The sequence below is a fragment of the Populus trichocarpa genome, chromosome 1 (assembly GCF_000002775.5).
Source record: "Populus trichocarpa isolate Nisqually-1 chromosome 1, P.trichocarpa_v4.1, whole genome shotgun sequence".
NCBI classification, from domain to species: Eukaryota; Viridiplantae; Streptophyta; class Magnoliopsida; order Malpighiales; family Salicaceae; genus Populus; species Populus trichocarpa.
Genome location: NC_037285.2, coordinates 44,974,987 through 44,990,719, shown reverse-complemented (window position 1 = coordinate 44,990,719; position 15,733 = coordinate 44,974,987). Strand labels below are relative to the sequence as shown.

At 34.6% G+C, this 15,733-nt stretch overlaps 2 protein-coding genes and 1 long non-coding RNA gene across 6 annotated transcripts; 1 reads left to right on the top strand and 2 right to left on the bottom strand.

Annotated features, from left to right (window-relative positions):
* Positions 1 to 774: 774 nt before the first annotated feature.
* LOC18095947 (uncharacterized) lies at positions 775 to 2,760 on the bottom strand. The gene has a single exon (XM_006370612.3). It carries the CDS (start codon positions 2,758 to 2,760, stop codon positions 775 to 777), a length of 1,986 nt encoding a protein of 661 aa, XP_006370674.1.
* Positions 2,761 to 4,706: 1,946 nt separating this feature from the next.
* LOC112326264 (protein MAINTENANCE OF MERISTEMS-like) lies at positions 4,707 to 15,186 on the top strand. 4 transcript variants are annotated; one of them, XM_052451145.1, is made up of 2 exons: positions 4,707 to 6,768; positions 14,675 to 15,186. In XM_052451145.1, the coding sequence occupies exons 1-2, from the start codon at positions 4,810 to 4,812 to the stop codon at positions 14,735 to 14,737; spliced, it is 2,022 nt and encodes a 673-aa protein (XP_052307105.1). In that variant the 5' UTR covers positions 4,707 to 4,809; the 3' UTR covers positions 14,738 to 15,186. The 4 variants fall into 4 exon arrangements, with proteins under 4 accessions (XP_052307105.1, XP_052307108.1, XP_052307107.1 ...); XM_052451148.1 differs by having other exon boundaries at positions 14,665 to 15,186; XM_052451147.1 differs by lacking the exon at positions 14,675 to 15,186 and adding an exon at positions 14,079 to 14,180 and having other exon boundaries at positions 4,707 to 6,830.
* Positions 7,403 to 7,965, bottom strand: LOC112326612 (uncharacterized). The gene is made up of 2 exons (XR_002980359.2): positions 7,781 to 7,965; positions 7,403 to 7,689 (listed from the first exon to the last, which is right to left on the bottom strand). It is a non-coding gene; the product is annotated as an uncharacterized LOC112326612 (long non-coding RNA).
* Positions 15,187 to 15,733: the final 547 nt, after the last annotated feature.

Sequence of the window (15,733 nt, the reverse complement as noted above, 5' to 3'; positions counted from 1 at the left end):
AAAATAGGTTCACTGAAAAAGGGTATTAATTTACACATAAACTTAACAATTATGTAAAAAAAATATATAAAAAGATATTAATTAAAAAAAAAAAAAAAGAATGAGGCCAGGTAGTACTATGGTTTTGAAACCCATAAACCCCTTTCCACATGCATAACACATTTCAGATTTCAGAACCTAAATTATCAAATAAGAAGGGATTTCAACCGCTATGGTAGCATTTGTTTTAGATGTTTTTAAAAGTATTTATTTTAAAAATATATTAAATTAATATTTTTTTAATATTTTTTTTGATAATTTTAATATATTAATATAAAAATAAAAAATATATATAACAAATTATTTTAATATATTTTCAAAAAAATATATCTTATAATATATTACTAAACATTAAACAAGCTAGCTATCTTACCGATACGTGCCTATCATTTGTCTCCAATGACCCGTAAACAAATAAAAGATTTTAGGGTGGAGACCTAAAATCATCCTGTTTATACTTTATACTGAAAATATTCCATGATTTTACTTTTCACTGATTACAGTACTCGAGGCTGGGTAATACATCCAGAGAAGGTTTGTAATTCAAGCAAGTAATTTACACAGAAATGCAGAACTATTTAAGGATTACAAGTGTTACGAGCCTAGCAAGCATCAAAGGAAACATGCACTTAAATGAAATCATATAGACGAAAGAGTAGCTGAAAATGGCGCAGCACATCTCATACGTTTGGCTTTTGTAATTCATCAAATACTACTATGATACTGCTTAGTTCATCAGGGGAGCAGATTCTTCTGTGGGGTTTTTGACAAACATGATCTTGCTGCTTTTAACTTGGCCATTACTATCTCAAGCCTAGCAACCCGAGCATCAAGTTCATTTACTGGGATCTGAAAGACTGAGCCGTTGCTTTCTTCTGCATCTTTGTTGGTGCTCGCCATGTTGTTAGCAGAAGTCTCAACTATGCACACGTCTGCGTCTTCTAAGGCTCTTTGCAAACCATCCTTCCCAGCTTTAACCTGCGTGGTTTTTCCTTCTGGTTCTGTTAGCGACTCGATCTTTCGAAAACCTGCACCGCCTGTTTTTACAATTGAAGGACTGTGAGCGAGACCATAAGTATAAACAGATGTACCTTCCCTTCTGTCTAAACTGTTATGAAGGCTACAGTCTCTTAATATATCTTCCAAAGTTGTTTTTTCATTCTCAGCCGCATCCCCTTCTTTCACCCTGCCAGATTTGGGAGGAAAACCAGGGGGGACATTTAAATCATTGCCTTCATTCTTTATTGAAACCCATGGAACTCGATTTGATCTCTTTCTGAAACTTCGTTTCCTTCGCACAACACCTTCAGTCACATCCTTAGTCACCTCTTGCACCGACCCTCTCCACCAGTTCAAGTATCTAATGGTAACATCAGACTCGAATAACCGAGGTGGAAAATAGAATTTGGAATTGGAAAATGACCTAATGTAATTTTTCGATGCACATTTGCAGCATTCATTTGATCGAGCTACAAGAGCAGGAACATCTTGATCCATTCCGAATTGCATTGCCACTCGATGAGGAAGATACAGTTCTGAACAGCCTAGACCATCCATCTTGGATACTGTCAAGCATAGGGAAAATGACAACAAATCTTCATTAGATCCCAGGTCTAGCCATTCTCCTTTCTCTCTGTAAAACTCCGGGAAGTGCCAACCTCTTACTCCTGGGTTAGCATAAGGCCGCCATCGAAAAGTCTCCCCAGCTGAATCCAAAGCCAGCCTTGCATTCTCAACTTTGACACCTTTCACACTATCCCATAAAGCACATCTGGGATCACCATTCTTGAGGAAAAGGGGCTTCGGTTGGAACATCGGAAACCTCTCCCAACCCCAAATCTGGACTAACAGAAACGGTGACCAAATTGTTAGTGCCAATACACCATCCTCAAAAGTCTCTAACTTGGTGGTAAAAACAATTGTTTCTTTCAACAAACTCAAGTCTCTATAAATGCTAGCCAGAACTGCTGGAGCAAGTGCAATACGTTCCCCTCTTGCCATTTGAATTGCTATTGGAAAAAAATGGTCCTTGAGTGCAATATCAGAATCTCGAAAAACATACCTTGCCAGCCAAAGTGAAAGAAAAGCTTCGTGCTCGATTTCACTCCCGCTGTCCATGAACTTCTCCATCCATTTAGATTGGCAAGGCTTAATAACCTTACCCCTGCTGATATTCCTCCCAGCTTCAGCTAGTTTATCTTCAATTTCCTTCAATTCTCTGCTTTCATAATCAGAGCATGAAGAAACGGGGGAACCTAAAACAGAGTACCCTCCCAAAATGATCATATCCTCTAAGGTGATGGTTGCTTCTCCCCAAGGAAATACAAATGTGTTGGTTTTAGGACACCATTTCTCTGCAAGTCCAATGATAAAATCATAGTCTCTTACAACAATGAATGTAGAATGCATGATGGCTTCATAAATTCCAGCCTTCTTCCATAAAGACTGATACTTGAATTTCAACTTATGAACCCATGTTGCCCAGTTCAGTTTAGGCTTCTGCCAACCACTGAAGTTTATCTTCAGAAGCCATTCTTTAGGCTCGAAAGTTGAAGGTAGAGAAGATAGAGAACATGTAGGGGGCTTGGGGACTGACCTTGTACTAGTGGCCAAAGTAGGTTTGAGGAAATGGGCTGTTCTTAGAGTTGGTATGCTGTCACCAGTGAATGACACCATTTGCTCTTCTCTAATATCAAGCATAGTTTCTTTCACCTCTTCCATTCCTGGGTTTCAAGAGGTTTCCAAAGTGGTGAGTGGACCTATTATGTATTGATAAGAATCCCAAAAGTTTGTGTCGTGGGAGAATGAAGGAAACCGATTATTGCAGAAACTCTTCAAGGCGTTTTCCACAAAGGAAAGGCAAAGAGTTAGGTTTTGTTCTTGGGATCGAGAAATTGATAGACACTGAAATGTTAAAAAGAATAAAGACAACAACTATGGAGAGAGTGTCTGAAGTTTTTATTTACTTCTGCAGTGTGAGGATCAGAAAATGGTTGTTTCCTAAACCGTATGTGCTGCAAGGATGAGCAGTATTTCTGTAACAAAGCTGCAATCCATTTTTATGTTTTTGTCCTGTATTTTTGGAGTTTTTTTAAAATATAATAAAATAATTTTTTTTATTTTTAATATCAGTATTTTAAAATTATTAAAAAAAATATAAAACATTAATTTAGTATACATTTGATATTACGATACATGTATTTTTTTATTTTTTATTTTTAATATTAGTATATTAAAACTATAAGAAAACACTAAAAAATATCAATTCAAATTTTTATTTATTTTTAATATTAATACATCAAAATTATTTAAAAATATTAAAAAATATCAATTTGATATTTTTCAGGGCAAATATATTTTTAAAATACACTCAAACACAGTTTGAAACAATCTCGAAACACAGATTGAAACATTCTCAGCATTTAAAGTGTGTTTAAAAGTGTGATAGTAATTGTTTTTTAAAATAATTTTTATTTAAAAATATATTAAAATAATATTTTTTTATTTTTAAATTTATTCTTAACATCAATACTTGAAAACGATCTAAAAATATTAAAAAATTAATTAAAAATAAAAAAATTAAATTTTAATAAAAACAAGTTGAAACTCCAAACAATAACATAATACTTTTTCAAATTAAACACTCTCAGATACAATTTTAACCACAGCGTACACCATGGGCGAAGGACGATTTTGCAATAAGAAGGTTTCAAATTACTAGTTCAAACGTCAAATAAATGGGCTAACCTGTATTAATTTATTATTGATTTTCCGGTGTGCCAGAAAAGTTATGCCTTTTCACGATTACCAGCGGCACCCACCTTTGCTTTCTTCAGTCGTTGCTTTCCCCTTTTCCACTTAAACCTCGGCAAAACCCTTGCCACAAAAACCTCAAACTTTGACTTTCGCACCGAAACACAGAGTCCAAGCCCTAAACTTTGTTTTCTTCGCAATGAATGTTTCTCGAATCAAAGAAAGGCTATACTAGGCCATTTTTTTACTGGGAGCTATTGGCTTTATTGTAAATTTCTTTTCAAATGTATTAAATGAGTTTTTAGTATTTTGATGTATGATATTTTTTAAAAGTATTTTTTAAAAATATATTAAAATAATTTATCTTTTAGATTTTTTATTTTTAATATTAAAATTATAAAAAACTAAAAAATATCAATTTAATATATTTTAAAACAAATATATTTTTAAAATACATATAAATACAATTTTAAATGTAAAAAAAAAAAACACCCTCTTACAAAGCCACAGAAAGGCTCTATTGGTAATTGAGAAACGTTTTGTAGATTCCATCCCCGGTAGCATGTATTTAAAAATATATTTAAATAATATTTTTTATTTTATTTTAATATTAATATATTAAAAATAAAGTGAAAACACTAAAAAAATTATTTAAAGTAAAAAATATTATTAAAAAAACACTTTAAAAAAAATAAACAGAATCTCTTTTTATCCATTTTCAAAAGTTCTCTCCCCACTTCTTACGCATCCAAAAATTAAATTAATTATCTTATGCAATCATGATCTATGACTTTATATTGACATTTCTTCTGCCTTTATTTTTATTCTTTTTAATACATTATTTGGAAGAGGTGTAGTGGAGGTATAGATTCTAGAGGAAGCTTTGAATACTTGAAATTGTATCGTCACTTCAACTTCCTTTGCTAGTTCGAAACAATCATGTCAGCAACCTTTGGCTCTCCCTAAGCCCGAACCTCTCCTTCTCTTTCTCTGCAAGGAACTTCACCATTTTTTTCTATGGAGAAATCAGAAGGACCCATTGTTGAAACGAGAAAGGAACTCATGGTTTCACTCTCTGGTGATGCGAAGCCAACACTTAGAACGGCCCATTTTATCAAACCCTCAATTACCTCCTCCATTGATGAAAACACTCCCAAACACCCTTCACACTACAACTTCTCCTTGCCCTTTAAATTTGAACCCAAAAAGTGGCCTTTAAGAATAACATTCCATGGTTGGAGAAATGCACAAAGGAGGTGGAAAGAATGGGTTGATAAAATGGCTGCTTTGCATGAAGCAACATGGAGAAAAGTTGGAATCTATCAAGCAGTCATGAGTTCTCTTTACCAAATCGGAAGAGACGATGATTTCCTTATAGGGTTAGCAGAGAAATGGTGTTTTGAAACTAACACATTCATTTTTCCTTGGGGTGAAGCAACAATCACCTTGGAAGATATTTTGGTTGCAGGGTACTCTGTTTTGGGGTCCCCTGTTTTTACCCCTCTTGAAACAGAGGAATTGAAAGAAGCTGAACAAAAGCTTATGGAAATCGGAGAACTGTTGAGGCGGTCAAAAAGCAAAAAAGTGGACCATTCTTCCTGGATTAAATATCTCATGGAAAACAACAGCGAAGTCGAGCACGAGGCTTTTCTGTCACTATGGTTGTCAAGGTTTGTTTTTCCCAGTCTCCCAAATATGAGCATTCCCAAACATGTTTTTCCAATTGCTGTTCGTCTAGCTAGAGGTATCAAAATTGCACTTGGACCTGCCCTTCTTGCAAGCATTTACCGAGACTTGAGGTTGTTGAAGAAAAAGATTTTAGCTTTGTCCAATTTAGTGTCTTTTGAGGATGACAATGATGATCAAAAGGTAGAACTCACCATTTGGTCACCATTTCATATAGTTCAGGTTTGGGCCTGGGAGAGGTTTCCAAAATTGCAACCAAAGCCTAATGTGACTGACTTGGAAGTGCCGAGATTAGCTAGATGGCATAATGTGAATAGTTCAACCGTTAGGAATGTAAGATTGGCCCTAGATTCTGAAGGAAGTTTCCAGTGGCGCCCTTATGCCACAGCCGTGGAGAGTTTGTGCTACAAAATTTATGGTGATGAAGAGAAGTGGGTGCTTGTTGATGTTGATGTTGATGTTGATGAGGAATTGAAGTCTTTTACTCGATGCTTGAGAGCATGTGAACTAGTTGGAATAGGGTGTGTAGAACAGTACAGCCCGCATCGAGTGGCAATGCAGTTTGGCATGGATCAAGATCTTCCAGGTCCTGTAAAGAGAAGGAATGAAACTCAAGAACTTTCCTGGAAGCGTTTTGATAAGCAAATCAAGAATGCAATGCTATATATTCCATCAAGACATTGCAAGCCAGATGTTACTTTGAGATACTTGGAATGGTGGAAGCAATCAGTGTTTGGTGGGAAAGATGGAAGTGGAAATCCAAAAAGTTCAGAAATTTCGGTTCCATGTTTCAAAGGGAAGAAGTCAGATCATGATCCTCTGTATCCTCCTGGTTTCCCTCCTAAATGTCAACATGTTGAAGGCTTGAACTCTGATGAGGAGGATGATCTAACATTGAAGGAGTTGTTTACTCATAAAAAGCTCAAAATTGTTGATCATAGAATATATGGTTATCACAAGTCTTTGCCGGCTACTGCACATAATCTATTATCTTCTGCTGCAGAAAACAATGATGTTACAAATTTTGATGCAGAGATGAAATTGAAGGAAAACAGCTTTCAGAAGGAACCTAGGAGTGGAAAAGAAAGCACAGCCACGGAAAACTCCAGCAAAAACAAATTAGATAGCCCTAGTCCAGTACGTCATGGTGCTGGTTTTCTTAAAGATGATGAAAGAGGAAGTAGGAGTCGTTTTGATATTCACACAGATGGATTAGAACTTGAAGCTCGGATCGACAAGCTTAGGAAAGAAATTGATGGGCTAAAGGCTGCTAAATTTAGCCAGAAGAAGGTTTGTCTGACCAACAATATCAACTTGTAGTTAATACAAATAGAATTAACATGCCGAGTCAGGTCGATATATAAGTTCTACAGCTCTTTTGGCTTATGTTTTTAGTTACTTTTTGCACGAACTAAGTAGCAATAATTGCTTGGAGCCAACTTGTCTCATTGCAGAAATAATTGTATGTTTTATAGCTGGTATGTCTGTAATGATACATGTAAAGTGTACCAGCATTGTGCAATGGTTCATGTTTCATTCAGTTTCTTAGCTGAGTTTCTGTGTGTGAATGAAGCAAACTGATGGTGAAAATCTTTGCTTGCTTAGCCATTATCAGTGGATATAGGATCAGTTAACAAACTACAAGCAATCGCATAGGCTTGTTAGAATTATTCGTGGAAAAGGCTAGAAGGATCCTGTGAGGTCACTGGACCCATTAAATTGTGAAATTGGAAATACTAGGCAGACTCTTTTGCTGTTTTTTGTTCACAAGGCCATGGTCTTGTTTGGAATGAATAGAAAAGATGGAAGCTTGCAGTTTACACTGTGAAGTCAGTTCTAGCAAGGTACTAATTAGTATAGATCTAATTCCAATCACACAAAGGAAAAAGGATTAGAGAGAAAAGGATAATCCTATTCTCTAGCCTTCTAGCCTGAAATTCAATGGATTTCTTAATCAAATCTTATCTTAAATCCAATAAGAACTTTTTATTCAAATGGCATCATCTGTAAGAGCATCCTTTACCTAGTAGCTATCAGGCATGTAGCATTGTTGCTTCTCAAGTGCCTCCCCTGTCCTAGCTTTGTGAACAGTACACTAGATACAGCGAAAGGGATTCGCGGGAAAAAGGATAGTGGAGGGCAGCAGCAGTGTTCTTGTTGTCGGCGGTTGCGTCTTCTTGTTACCATTATAATCACCAAGAAACCACTAAACTGAAATACATTTCCTGTGGGCTAAGGACGATTTTGCAATAAAAAGGTTTCGAATTACTAGAGAGCATTTCGAAAATTGATAGTAGCTAACCTGTATTAATTTATTATTGATTTTCCGGTGTGCCAGAAAAGTTGTGCCTTTTCACGATTCCCAGCTGCATGCACTCTGCTCTCTTTTGTCCTTGCTTTGCCCATTTCCTCTCGAACCTCGGCAAAACCCTTTCCACAGAACCCCCAAACTTTAGACTTTAGCACCAGAACACAATCAGTCCAAGCCCTTAACTTTTTATCTCCTTTTTTTCTTCTCGAGAAGAATGTTTCTCAAGTATTAAAAATTACATCCATGAACTATTTTTTAAAAAAATAAACTAAATTTTTTCAAGTCTTAAAATTACATCTCTAAATTATAAAAAAACTCTAAAACTTATAAATTCTAAATAAATTTTTCAATAACCAATATCTTCTCAAATAAAAAGTACCACATAAAGCTGTTTTGTTAATAAATATAAGTTATTTTATTTGTTAAAAATAGAATAATATTTTAATTTTCTTTTCAATTTAATTTATATATAATCTCTTTGTATTTAGATCAAACTTATTCATTTAAATTATAGTAATCATAGAATATCAATGAAATCTTAGTCTCATCCTCTCTTATCTTTATATTTCTCTTTATATATTTGGATTGTTTAACATGTTTAAAGAAGAGATAACACCAACTTAGGTATAGAAATATGAATCAAATAATATTCTAAAACTTAACATAAAAACCAATCCTAAAACAACCAGAAAAATAAAAAAATCTTGGTCAGTTATTTTTTTGATCTAATTTGGGCATGTTCCCAAACTTGGATGATGTTGCCTTCATATTCTTATTAAAAAACAAGGCCTTTAGAACATTCTCTAAAATTTCAGTTTGATTCAACAATTGAATCAAACATTACGACTATTTTTTTTTGTGTAAAAAATGTCATTTAACACGTCCAAACTTCTTCTTAAGTTAAGACTTTTGTTGCACATCCCGTGTCAAGCTTCTTTACTTGAGAAGAACTCATTCACGAGTTTCACAGTTAGAAATTAAAATCTTCCATTCAAAAAAAAAAATACTTAGCATTATAATTAACATATTCACAAATTGAACCTCATTTACTGAAATGTCAACAAAATAAATTCTTTGAATCTCTTTCTTTTCATCCTTTAGAGAAAACTTTCTTGTGATTTCAGAAAGATAATATTTTTCTATCTTTTTTAATTTTAACTCCAATTTCCTGAGTAAATTAGTAACTTTTCTACATTTTCATTCGTTGGTTTAATTTCAACATATTCACTATCTTCATATTATTCCTTGAAATGTTACCTTTACGATGGTGATAATTGTGGTTCTTCTACTTTTTTAAAAATAAACTATAAACAATTAATTCACCATTAACAACGTTGGCCAATAAAGCAAGAACAATAAGTATGTTTAAGTTAGAAATTGAATTGTTCTTCAACTATTTCTTATTATTGACTCAAATAATTTTCGCCTTAAGCTACTTCTCCTCCATGTTTTGTTTCTGTGTTATTGTTGAAAGTTGAACATAAGGTAAGTAATAATAACTTGATTGCGATTATATGCCCAATATAAAATATCTTCTTATTCATCTTGTACAAACTCCAAAATTAGTATTTTTTTAAAAGTTTTTTTATAATAAAATTACAAATTTATCAATACAAGCTCCATCAACCACAAGATTGAACCACCAATCTTCAACGTAATAAGTAAATTTATGTATGGAAAATCTTACTTTTTGATAATAAAAATCTTATTCAAATAAAATAAGTTTCTAACTTTGACAATCATCTAACAAATCTTTTTTTAAAAAAAATTTCTCATCAACAAAAGGAATTTCATCAAAATTAGAAACATGTCTATGAAAGTTTAGCCATAAACGAAGTTTTTAGTTCATCGTTTATCGTACAAACTACTTTCTAAATAGACATGATGTCTTTATGAGTTTGCAAAAATAGATTTAGGGTTTGGTTCGCCTTGAGATAAGTATTTAAGTATGTCCCTCTCTTCTCCAGGTTTCTTATTTGCACCCTCCTAGTAGTTGATCCATCCCCTGAATTAAGTTTGCTATGGAATGCTCTTGCTAATCAAATATCTATATTAGGGTTATTTGTGCTACCTTTAAAACTCTTATAGTGCCCTAGAAGACCTTCATTTCTACATCATAAAGCAAAAAGTTATAGTTGATACCTCTATACATCATCAAACAATAATGATGTTGTGTTGATATTTTTATAAAGAATAAGGCTTTTAAAACGTTCTAGAAGTTTTTTATCTCGATTTAATTATTGAATTAAAAGTTATGGTCTGATTTTGTTGTATATATCATTTGATACACTTGACTTATTTTTAGAAAAGACTTTTATTATGTGTTCCACGTCAAAAACACATGCAAAGATTTAAAGCAATTGCAATTCTTGATTGTATTCATTTCAAAAGTTCACTCCTTACTTTTTAAAGAGCTCGTATGGAAGTGTGATAGTTTTTATTTTTAGATGTTTTTTAAAAGTGTATTTATCTTTAAAAACATCAAATTGATATATTTTTAGTGTTTTTCCCGATAATTTTGATGTGCTATTATAAAATAAAAAAAATATTTAAAAAAAATATTTTGATATATTTTCAAGAAAAAGATATTTATAAAAAATATTTTATATCACAATACCAAACATGTACTAAATATGATGTCGGGTTATTTTTATTTTTTCTCAACCTAGATTGATTAATATAGGATTAATTCAAGTTTGAAGTCATTTGAGTCACTAGTTAACCTATTAGGTTAATTCAAGTTTTATAAATATGATTTGTTTTTCAAATTTGTTTATATTTTTAAAAGGTGTTTGAGATTGTGGTTGTATCTTTTTTTAAAAAAAATAATTTTTTCAAATTAATATTTTTATGTATTTTTGAATAGTTTTGATATATTGTTTAAAAAACAAAAAATATTATCTAAATGTTTTTATTTTTAAATAAAAATAACTGTAAAAAATAACATAACTTTTATTACAACAAATACTAAAAGAGATCAGTGTTTCACTGTTCACCTAGACATATATTATTATGGATTGGAGTAGTATAATAACAAAATTGTTTTTGCCAAAGAAACTTGCTAAGCATGCAATGGGGGCATGATTATCTTTTCAATGAGATATATTTGACATTGAAAGAATGATTGAGGATAAAATGATTTATTCGAGTTTTTTTAGCTATAATATAGATATTGATTTGTCTTTCAGGGCACAAAATTTTAACCTTTGAATTGAAGCTTCTTTTGTCTTTTTAATACGAAGTTACCCTTAAGTTTCAACAAAAACAAGGTTGCATGTAGGGGTCTTTTTATCGTTTTCATATGGCTACCAGACCCAAGCACCTTGGGTCTGGCAGTCAGGCACTAGGGTTTTGCATGACTGTCAAACCAAAGATGTTGGGGTTTGGTATGACTACCAGACCCGAGACGCTCAGGTCTGGCTGCTAGACTCAAGGCGCTGAGTTCATGTTGGAGTGTTTTTATCGTTTTCATATGGCTGCCATACCCCAACGCTTGACTGTCAGACCTAAAAGCCTTAGGTCTGGTCTCGAGTCTGGCAGGGGCGTTAGATCCAGACATCGTGAGTCTGGTAACGATGCCAGACCCACGATCCTTATTATGGCAATGGTGCCAAACACAGGCACCTGGGGTGTGATATTGGTGTCAGACCCAGGCACCTTGAGTCTCAAATGACTACCAGATCCAGGATGCTTGGGTGTGGCAAGGCGACAGACCTCAGGCATTAGGGTATGACAATGTCTTGTCAGATCCAAACGTCTCAGGTCTGCCCCATACCAAACCTAAGGCGTTTGGGTATGATAATTATTCAAAACCCAAGGTGTTTTTGGTTTGATAGTATTGCTAGACTCGAGCATTTGAGATCTGGCAACCCTGACAGATTCGATAAATATGAATGCGGTATCCTTGTCAAACGCAAAAACTAGAATTAATCATTTTAGTTGGCCATTGTTACTGTTTAAAATTACAGGCGACTTACATAATTTTTAAATATTAAAATATTAATAAATATAACTTTTAATTACTATTAAAATAATAATTTATATTATTTACCAATCCATCTAGAAACAACGCACATGCCATCTATATAGTCATATTCAATAACACGGAGTTACTAGGGACTGGTTTGTGGAGGTTGCTTCTAGATGAAGCGAGTCTTGAAATTGTATGGTAATATCAACTTACTGTTGCTAATTTAAAACAATCATGTCGCTACCTTTGGCTCTCCCTAGGCCCTAACCTCTGCTCTTTTCTCTGCAAGAAACTTTACCATTTTTTTTATGGAGAAATCAGAAGGATCCATTGTTGAAACAAGAAAGGAACTTATGGTTTCACTCTCTGGTGATGCACAGCCAACACTTAGAACAGCCCATTTTATCAAACCCTCAATTACCTCCTCCATTGATGAAAACACGCCCAATCACCCTTCACACTACAACTCATTGCCCTCTAAATTTGAACCCAAAAAGTCACATTCCATGGGTGGAGATATCCTCAAAGGAAGTGGAAAGAATGGGTTGATAAAATGGCTGTTTTGCATGAAACAACATGGAGAAAAGTTGGAATCTATCAAGCAGTCATGAGTTCTCTTTACCAAATCGGAAGAAACGATGATTTGCTTCTTGGGTTAGCAGAGAAATGGTGTTTCGAAACTAACACATTCATTTTTCCTTGGGGTGAAGCAACAATCACCTTGGAAGATATTTTGGTTGCAGGGTACGCTGTTTTGGGGTCCCCTGTTTTTAGCCCTCCTGAAACAGAGGAATTGAAAGAAGCTGAACAAAAGCTAATGGAAATCAGAAAACAGTTGAGGCGGTCTAAAGCAAAAAAAGTGAACCAACATTCCTGGATTAAATATCTCATGGGAAACAACAGCGAAGTAGAGCACGAGGCTTTTCTATCACTATGGTTGTCAAGGTTTGTTTTTCCCAGTCTCCCATTTATGGGAATTTCCATACATCTTTATCCAATTGCTGTTTGTCTAGCTAGAGGTATCAAAATTGCACTTGGACCTGCCCTTCTTGCAAGCATTTACCGAGACTTGAGGTTGTTGAAGAAAAAGATTCTAGCTTTGTCCAATTTAGAGTCTTTTGAGGATGACAATGATGATCAAAAGTTAGAACTCACCATTTGGTCACCATTTCATATAGTTCAGGTTTGGGCCTGGGAGAGGTTTCCAAAATTGCAACCAAAGCCTAATGTGACTGACTTTGAAGTGCCGAGATTAGCTAGATGGCATAATGTGAATAGTTCAACCGTTAGGAATGTAAGTCTGGCCCTAGATTCTGAAGGAAGTTTCCAGTGGCGCCCTTATGCCACAGCCGTGGAGAGTTTGAGTTACAAAATCTATGGTGATGAAGATAAGTGGGTGCTTTTTGATGTTGATTCTGATGGTGATGTTGATGAGGAATTGAAGTCCTTTACTCGATACTTGCGAGCATGTGAACTAGTTGGAATAGGGTGTGTAGAGCAGTACAGCCCACATCGAGTGGCAATGCAGTTTGGTATGGATCACGATCTTCCAGGTCCTGTAAAGAGAAGGAATGAAACTCAAGAACTTTCCTGGAAGCGTTTTGATAAGCAAATCAAGAATGCAATGCTATATATTCCATCAAGACATTGCAAGCCAGATGTTACTTTGAGATACTTGGAATGGTGGAAGCAATCAGTGGTTGGTGGGAAAGATGGAAATGGAAATCCAAAAAGTTCAGAGATTTCGGCTCCAAGTTTCAAAGGGAAGAAGTCAGATCATGATCCTCTGTGCCCTCCTGGTTTCCCTCCTAAATGTCAACATGTTGAAGTCTTGGACTCTGATGAGGAGGATAATCTAACATTGAAGGAGTTGTTTACTCATAAAAAGCTCAAAATTGTTGATCATAGAATGTATGGTGATCGCAAGTCTTCTCTGGCAACTACGCATAGTCTGTTATATTCTTCCGCAGAAAACAATGATGTTACAAATGTAGATGCAGAGATGAAATTGAAGGAAAACAGCTTTCAGAAGGAACCCAGGACTGGAAAAGAAAGCACAACCACGGAAAACACCAGCAAAAACAAATTAGATAGCCCTAGTCCAGTACGTCATGGTGCTGGTTTTCTTAAAGATGATGAAAGAGGAAGTAGGAGTCGTTTTGATATTCACACAGATGGATTAGAACTTGAAGCTCGGATCGACAAGCTTAGGAAAGAAATTGATGGGCTAAAGGCTGCTAAATTTAGCCAGAAGAAGGTTTGTCTGACCAACAATATCAACTTGTAGTTAATACAAATAGAATTAACATGGCGAGTCAGGTAGATATATAGAGTTCTACAGCTCTTTTGGCTTTTTTTGTAGTTACCATGTTGCATGAAACAAATTGTACCAGCATTGTGCAATGGTTTATTTTTTAGTCAGTTCTTAGCTGAGTTTCTCTGTGTGAATGAAGCAAACTGATGGTGAGAATCTTTGCTTGCTTAGCCATTATCAGTGGATATAGGATCAGTTAACAAACTACAAGCAATCGCATAGGCTTGTTAGAATTATTCGTGGAAAAGGCTAGGGTCAAGTCCTGTGAGGTCACTGGACTTGACCCATTAAATTGTGAAATTGGAAATATTAGGCAGACTGGTTTGCTGTTTTTGGTTCACAAGGTCATGATCTTGTTTGGAATGAATAGAAAAGATGGAAGCTTGATGTTTGCACTGTGAAGTCAGTTCTAGCAAGGTGCTAATTAGTATAGATCTAATTCCATTCACACAAAGGATAAAGGATTAGAGAGAGAAGGATAATCCTCTTCTATAGCCTTTTAGCCTGAAATTCAATGGATTTCTTAATCAAATCTTATCTTATCTTAGAGCATCCACGTCCATGCTCTCAATTGAGGCTCTTTAGCTATAGTAACTCGCAGGTATTTTTTTTCCATCCATGGCATTGTTGCTCCTCAAATGAACTCCCTATCCAAGTTTTGTGAACACTACTCGCTACATATAGTGAGTACTACTGTAGCACTCTTTAATTTGCGTGGAGGTGACAGTAGCGGGAGAAGGAAATGATTCGCGGGAAAGGAAAGAGTGGAGGGCTGCAGCAGTGCTCTTCCTGCCATTAGCTGCTGCTTCTAGTTACTGTTTTGGTTGCTGCTCAGTCCATGGTGATGGCTGATACGGCGGCGTGGGGCTGTGTTGAGATGAGTTGGAGCTGTTTGGGTTGGGTTCTTGAGCAGCGAGGTGGTGGTGATCAAGGAGAAGAAGCTGGTGGGCTTTGTTCACTTTCTTTTACGCAGGTTTCTCCTTCTAATTCCACCTCAAATCCTGTATTTTTTTTTTATTATAAAGTTTTCTATTTTGCATAAACCCTTTTGGCTTTCTGGGTTTTCGTTTATGCAGTAACATAGAGCTTTGCAAGATGTCCCTTGCCAATGTTACAGGCTGCTACATCTTTTCTTCTTCGCAATCAGAACTTAAAGATTGAAATTATATTTTTAAAAACTTTATTTTTTTTCAATTTTTTTATTATTTTAAAATCATTTTAATATAATAATTTTTAAAATAATTTTTAAAAAATAAAAAAAATATTATTTTAATATATTCTATAATTATTATCACATTTTCGACATCTTTTAAAATTATACGAGATGCATGCCCGCGCGTTGCCGCGAGCTTATAAAACAAATATATTTAATAGTGTTATAATTGTGAACCAGCGCTAGATAAGTAATAGAAACTAAAGGTATGATGGAGCTAATATTTCATGACGAAAAAAAAAGTTGTATTGGTGATCAAACTTTAGAGACTGAACAAAATGATTTGTAGCAATCCACAGTGTTTTGAGAGGAAAGATACAGTGCTTTCGCCACATGATTTAGCTTTTCTGTTAATAAAAAGTAAAAAAAATTACAAAGTTAAATTCTCTACCAACTTAATATTAAAAAAAAACCAACAAAGATAATTTTGGAAGGAAAAAAACCCAT